Below are 7,037 nucleotides of genomic sequence, written 5' to 3'. Positions count from 1 at the left end.
AGATGCTCTGTCTTGGGCCAGTAACATTGCTTTCCCAAGAGCTACAAATTGTAGCTCCTGCAGCTGACGGAACTATACAAGGTGGGACACCGCTGCGGCCAGTGATTGGGTGAACAGCGCTGTGATATCATGTTTACACCTCCAGCCAGGGAAGCATACTGTCAGCGGAGGTTGGCAGCAGATGAGGCGTTCTAAAACCAGAGCCTACAAGAAAGCGAGGTAGGCAAGTAAAGTTGTTTTTTTTAATTGTTTTATAGGGCAGGTTGGGACAGTAATAACATTTTTATGGATAACCCCTTTAAAGGCTGTTGTCACACTTGCCACTGTAGTTTTTAAGCCAAAGCAAAAAGTGGATTAAACAGGAAGGAAAAGTAAAAGTCTCTCTTGATACTTAAGACATTTCTTTTTAATCCACTTCTGGCTTTGCCTCGAAAACTGTGCTTGTAATGTTCAAAAAAAAAAAAAAATGCTGTATGGAACAAAATAGTCAGTTAACTGCAAGTCTATTGATTAGATGCAAAAAGGGTCATTTTAGTACAAAAGAAAGGTTTGTACAAATATTGGAGTCACTACCTTTTTCCTCCTGTATCCGAGGCAATCACCTTGAAGGCTTAAAGGGGTACTCCGGTTGAAAACATATTTATTTTTATTTTTTTAATCAATTTTTTTAATCAACTGGTGCCAGAAAGTTAAAGGAGTAGTCCAGTGGTGACTCAGTGGTTAACAACTTATCCCCTATCCTAAGGATAGGGGATAAGTTGCAGATCGCGGGGGGTCCGACCGCTGGGGCCCCCTGTGATCTGCTGTATGGAGCCCCGACAGCCCGCGGGAAGGGGGCGTGTCGACCTCCGCACGAGGCGGCGGCCGACACGCCCCCTCAATACAACTCTATGGCAGAGCCGAAGCGCTGCCTTTGGCAATCTCCGGCTCTGCCATAGAGATGTATTGAGGGGGCATGTCGGCCGCCGCCTCTTGCGGGGGTCGACACCTGCTATCTGGGCGGAGAGCTGGGGCCCCGTACAGAGAGATCGCAGGGGACCCCAGCGGTCGGACCCCCCGCGATCTCAAACTTATCCCCTATCCTTAGGATAGGGGATACGTTTTTCACCACTGGACTACCCCTTTAAACAGATTTGTAAATTACTTTTATTAAAAAATATTAATCCTTCCAGTACTTATTAGCTACTGAATACTACAGAGGAAATTCTTTGCTTTTTGGAACATAGAGCTCTCTGGTGACATCATGAGCACAGTGCTTTCTGCTGACATCTCTTTTCATTTTAAGAACTGTCCAGAGTAGGAGAAAATCCCCATAGAAAACATATGCTGCTCTGGACAGTTCCTAAAATGGACAGAGATGTCAGCAGAGAGCACTGTGTTCAGTTCATGATGCCACCAGAGAGCACTGTGTTCCAAAAAGAAAAGAATTTCCTTTGTTGTATTCAGCAGCTAATAAGTACTGGAAGGATTAAGATTTTTTAATAGAAGTAAGTTACAAATCTGTTTAACTTTCTGGCACCAGTTGATTAAAAAAAGTTTTCCACCTGAGTACCCCTTTAAATAGCTATACTTTGTGAACTCCCTCAAACCACTTCTTATACCTTATTATGCTAGACTCTAGTGAACATGGCATGCACAGAATTGAATATTTGAAAAAAATGTAGGGAAGTCATTTTTTTATTTTTTTATTTCAAAGGTGATGGTTTGAGTAGTAAACATAGGTCTGCACTTTGCCATATAATGTTTCACTAGAATATTTTACAATTTCAGAACCACACATTTCAAAAGCAATTACAGAGAAACCTTCTTGAGAAGACCACACATAATTGCATTGAATGGCTGTTCTTCTGTAGAGGTGGTCTTCTGAAACAAAATGGCCCTATACATATTGTATGGCGGACTGAAAAATTGTCATGCAAAATTTGGTTTGGTTAAAAGATGGTCTTCCCAAAGAGGCCGTCTTTTGGAGAGGTTTCAGTGTAATTCATGGGCAAGTGTATGCAGTACATAATTGTGAAGTTATACAAGCAGCCACTAGGTGTCCTTAAAACCTCGTGAATTACTGTTTGCACCGTAGCTATGTCATCAAGTCTAGTCAAGAAAAGCCAGTTTGTTATAACAAGACATAATATTTCTGCACATCTCTAAGTGGAAGGATTGAGTGCTGGGATGCTTGGTGTGTCACACCCTTTCAGAACAGTCCACAAATGAGAAGGTGAACGAAAACAAGAGGAAAATCATAGAAATGCTGTGAACTAAATGTTAGGAGAATCATACAAGCATAAATATTAAAAATAATTTATGTAATGAACACTGAAATGTATTGTGCTGCCAGGCATATTTTCCAGTAACCTGAGATTCATATTTAAACACCATTTAAAGGACCAGTAAAGACAAGCCTTTCTACTCAATATACTGTAAAATAGATGCAAAACATCTAGCACAGGCTATCACTATCTTCGTACTTGCGAAAACAAAAAATGCAGTATGTGGCCTGTTTATATATGAGCTTTATGGTATTTTACATGTAGACCACCCAAAACTCCAATATTGTTTTAGGTACCAACCTAAGATCCTAAAGCTTGTATTACCATGTGACCTCCTGTAGCAATAAAAACTGGAAAATGGCTCATGGGAATTAAAAATGTTTTTGATGCTATTAAAACTGTCTTCAAATGAGCTAAATGTTAGTAAAAAAAAATAATTATAATCGAGTCTCTGTTTATAATGCTACATCTATGATTCAGTATTCACAAGTGATCTTTACTTCTGACTTGCGGGGAAGTAACCCCTCCTTTTTAAAAACCTAGAACCTTTTAATAGCAGCTTTGCTCATTGAGGGTCTGCAAATGCTATAACACATTCATAGTGTTTCAATATCCAATCAAAGTTAATACAATATTTATCCATATTGGAATTTCAGCAGGAAAATGGGAATAAATAAGTGCCAGCACTTAAAGAGCTCAGGTATGTCCAGGCCTTGTCCTCTTTATCAGTACCTCATGGCCTGCTTGCATTCTTCTGCCCTGTTTGACTGACGGGAACTAAATGAAAAGAACATGGGCTGAAGTAACCTGAGCTCTTGCCATGCTAGGGAATGCCCCCTGGGCACTTGAGCTTCATTTATAAACAAAAGGCTTATATCTCGGCACTGTATAGGACTATAACCCAATCTAGTTCTTCTGCTGACAGGTCCGCTTTATTTGAGTCATTATTATAAGTGTGGATTTAAAACATACTACTTTCTAGATATGGAATAAAAAAATCTAATCAAAATGTTTCAACACTTTGAGTTTCAAGTATTCGTGCTAGGCCCCTTTCACATCATATTTGTGAGATATCTATTACTGTACATTGTTTGTATTAAAGGGAGAATTCGAGCAGAAGGAAGAAGGGTTCCCCTCTACCTTCTTCTGCAATCTGATTTTTTTTTTTTTTATAGGATATATGGGAGAAAATAATTCTAATGGGTCTTGTGATGAGGTCGCAATATGATAAAACTGAATAAAGTTAACTGTATAATTTAACCTGTAAATATTGATCTCTAAGAATACAGTATTTGTCAAAGATGTTATGTTTCAGATGTAAACAAAATGGTATTCATTTTTTTTTAAATAAGTAATATCCATAATTAAATATAATAAGAAAAACAACACATTATTACAAAAATCTGTCTGATCATATATTAAATCGACATACTTAAAAAATTAAATATTATTAAAGAAAATAAATAAATAAATAAACGAACAATATTATAAATAGATAGAAGGCATCAGTGTACCATGTAAGAAAAAGTATTATGTACCTGATCTATAAACCAGGTACAAAAGGAGAGGATCAATGATTTGTTTTCTGAAAATGTTTCCAGAACTTTAAGAATAAAGGAATGTCCACTTCTGTCTCATAAAGGCACATCTTTGTTTGTTTCAGATTCCATTCCATTTCTGGAGCAGATGATAAGCTGAGAGCCCATTCTACAACTTATTTCTCATCAGAACTACAAGTCGTGTAGTGTAATCCAAGAAGAGGTGAAAGTGATGGAAAATAGCATGGCCGGTTTGCACTACACCCCACTGGGTGGTTGTGTTAGGAAGCTGTGGCAAAGGGGGATCACTTACACGTGCTATGTTCATCTTTGTCATCTGGAAAATAATTAAAATATAAATTAGATTATGTCAATTAAAAATGGATATATTTTAGGGTACTTTAAGGCTCTGGCCTATCACAACATTTAAAAATGGCTGAATTGCTGTTTTTTTATTTTATTTTACCAAGCGGGAAGCAGGCCCAGACCTGCCCACTAGGCCAAACACTGGCCACAGCAGTATCCCATTTTGGCCGGTGATTGGTTGAGTCAGATGGTCCTGCTTCTAAGACAAGAGGCTAGTAGAAGAGACTAGCAGTGGGGGATAGGACCATAACTCTGTTTTTTTTACCATAACTCTGGCACAATATAAATAATTTGTAATCAATCTTTAAGACCTAAATAGGTCTGTTCATTAGCGGGTTTCAGCTTTGCTGCTATGACCAGTATTGGCCTTTATCGTGGGGCATTTTTTTCATCCCCATCCTCTGGAAGCCTTATTTATTTTTTATTTTTTTACTTTTACATCTTGTTTTTTTACATGAATGGTGAAGTTCCAATTTTAATGGCAAAAATGTGATGTACTTATAACTCTTTCCGGGGGAATTGGAAAAAAAACAGTACTTCTATTCAACTTGAAGCATAAAATACATTAACATAAAATACATTTGTATGTCAGTACAATTACATCATTAGCAAATATCATCCAACCCAGCAGCACTACTCAGTTGGCGGAGGGCCTAGGGTCTGATATAGGGAGATTATTCCTTTTGTCTAAACCCTATTAAACAACATGTAGGGGGTCAAACGCCAGGATTAGGGGTAGCTCTAGTTTTGCTGTATATAGTTATCACAGCACAGGCTCAGGAACTGTTCCTGCACCATCCAAATGATGTAACTGTACATCAAAATACAGCTAGGCACCTAAAAACGTGATGTGCACTTTTTTTCTATTATTGTGTAGAAGTAACTAATGAAATTTGCATATTTTCTCTAGATGTACTTTGTTGGCTGGTATAACGTCTACTTACCAGGAAGTCAATTTTTTTTACCAGCTTGTCAATACGATTATGAATGCTGGTAAATTCGTGATCCAAGGGACGGACAACATGAGCAGCTTTTTTAAGCCAATCAAAGTGCTTTTGATATATAAACAGTTCTGAACTGAGTTTTGTTAAACCAGCTGGAATCTATAATAAGACAAGAAAACAAAATTATTTAAGACATCTAGTTATAATCGAATACATCATTACCGTAGTCATGATAGCACAAATTTGTAGACATGACAACATTTTAAAGGGGGTGTTCCATTTGGACATCTTCTCAAATTGCATTCTACCCATTCATCAGCTGATCTCAGGGCTCAGCAGTTATTTATTTTACCAGCAATAAACAGGTTTTACTTTCACATTTTAGTTTAATGTTAACATTTATTGGTTGACTAAACACATTTTTAATTAATATAAATGTCAATATATACCTTGTAAATTCATACAGACAAAAAATAACTTCAGATCATAAATGACCACAAATCAGAGTAAATAAGAGAGGAAGGATAGAGGTAGAGGAGGGGTACAGTATGTCACCATGACCAAAATATCTAAATATTGAAATTAATGAGATAAAGGGATGTAGACTGTAAAAATCAAGCCTAAGGCTACATATTTCTTACATATGGACAAAACCTGATAAGAGCAGGACAGTGATGTTCCCATTTGGGAGTAACAGAGGTTTTCCACTTTACTACACTGCTCAAAAAATAAAGGGAATACTAAGATAACACATCCTAGATCTGAATGAATGAACAAACCATATGAAAAACTTTCATCTTTACATAGTTGAATGTGCTGACAACAAAATCACACAAACATTATCAATGGAAATCAAATTTATCAACCCATGGAGGATATGGAGTCACACTCAAAATCAAAGTGGAAAACCACACTACAGGCTTATCCAACGTTGATATATATAATGCCTTTAAAACAAGTCAAAATGAGGCTCTGTAGTGTGTGTGGCCTCCACGTGCCCGTATGACCACCCTAGAATGCCTGGGCATGCTCCTGATGATGTGGCAGATGGTCTCCTGTGGGATGTCCTCCCAGACCTGGACTAAAGCATGGTGTGAGACATGATGTCCCAGATGTGCTCAATCGGATTCAGGTCTGGGGAACGAGCGGGCCAGTCCATAGCATCAATGCCTTCCTCTTGCAGGAACTGCTGTCACACTTCAACCACATGAGGTCTAGCAATGTCTTGCATTAGGAGGAACCCAGGGCCAATTGCACCAGCATATGGTCTCACAAGGGGTCTGAGGATCTTATCTCGGTACCTAATGGCAGTCGGGCTACCTCTGGCAAGCACATGGAGGGCTGTGCGGCCCTCCAAAGAAATGCCACACCATAACTGACCCACCACCAAAACGGTCATGCTGGAGGATGTTGCAGAAAGCAGAAAGTTCTCCACGGCGTCTCCAGACTCCATCACGTCTGTCACATGTGCTCAGTGTGAACCTGCTTTCAACTGTTAAGAGCACAGGGTGCAGTGGCAAATTTGACGATCTTGGTGTTCTCTAGCAAATGCCAAACGTGCTGCACATTGTTGGGCTGTAATCACAACCCCCACCTGTGGATGTGTTGCCCTCATACCACCCTCATGGTGTCTGTTTTTGACCGTTTGCCTAGACATATGCACATTTGTGGCCTGCTGGAGGTCATTTTGCAAAGCTCTGGCAGTGCTCCTCCTGCACAAAGGCAGAGGTAGCGGTCCTGATGCTGAGTTGTTGCCCTCCTACGGCCTCCTCCACTTCTGATGTACTGGCCTGTCTCTAGCGCCTCCATGCTCTGGACACTACGCTGACAGACCCAGCAAACCCTCTTGCCACAGCTCGCATTGATGTACCATCCTAGATGAGCTGCACTACCTGAGCCACTTGTGTGAGTTGTAGACTCAG

The 7,037-nt window shown here is 39.4% G+C and overlaps 1 protein-coding gene across 1 annotated transcript in view; it reads right to left on the bottom strand.

Annotated features, from left to right (window-relative positions):
- Positions 1–3,934: 3,934 nt before the first annotated feature.
- IL11 (interleukin 11) overlaps positions 3,935–7,037 on the bottom strand; it is a 50,790-nt gene continuing 47,687 nt past the window's right edge. Inside the window, exons 4-5 of the mRNA XM_056541705.1 lie at positions 5,116–5,274; positions 3,935–4,142 (exon numbers count right to left, since the gene is read on the bottom strand). Coding sequence (XP_056397680.1) covers positions 3,975–4,142; positions 5,116–5,274 — 327 coding nt within the window. The 3' untranslated portion in view covers positions 3,935–3,974. The remainder of the gene's footprint in view (positions 4,143–5,115; positions 5,275–7,037) is intronic.

The sequence above is a fragment of the Hyla sarda genome, chromosome 10 (genome assembly GCF_029499605.1).
Source record: "Hyla sarda isolate aHylSar1 chromosome 10, aHylSar1.hap1, whole genome shotgun sequence".
NCBI lineage: Eukaryota > Metazoa > Chordata > Amphibia > Anura > Hylidae > Hyla > Hyla sarda.
The sequence above is the reverse complement of the archived record's forward strand: the minus strand, read 5'-3'. Positions and strand labels throughout refer to the sequence as shown.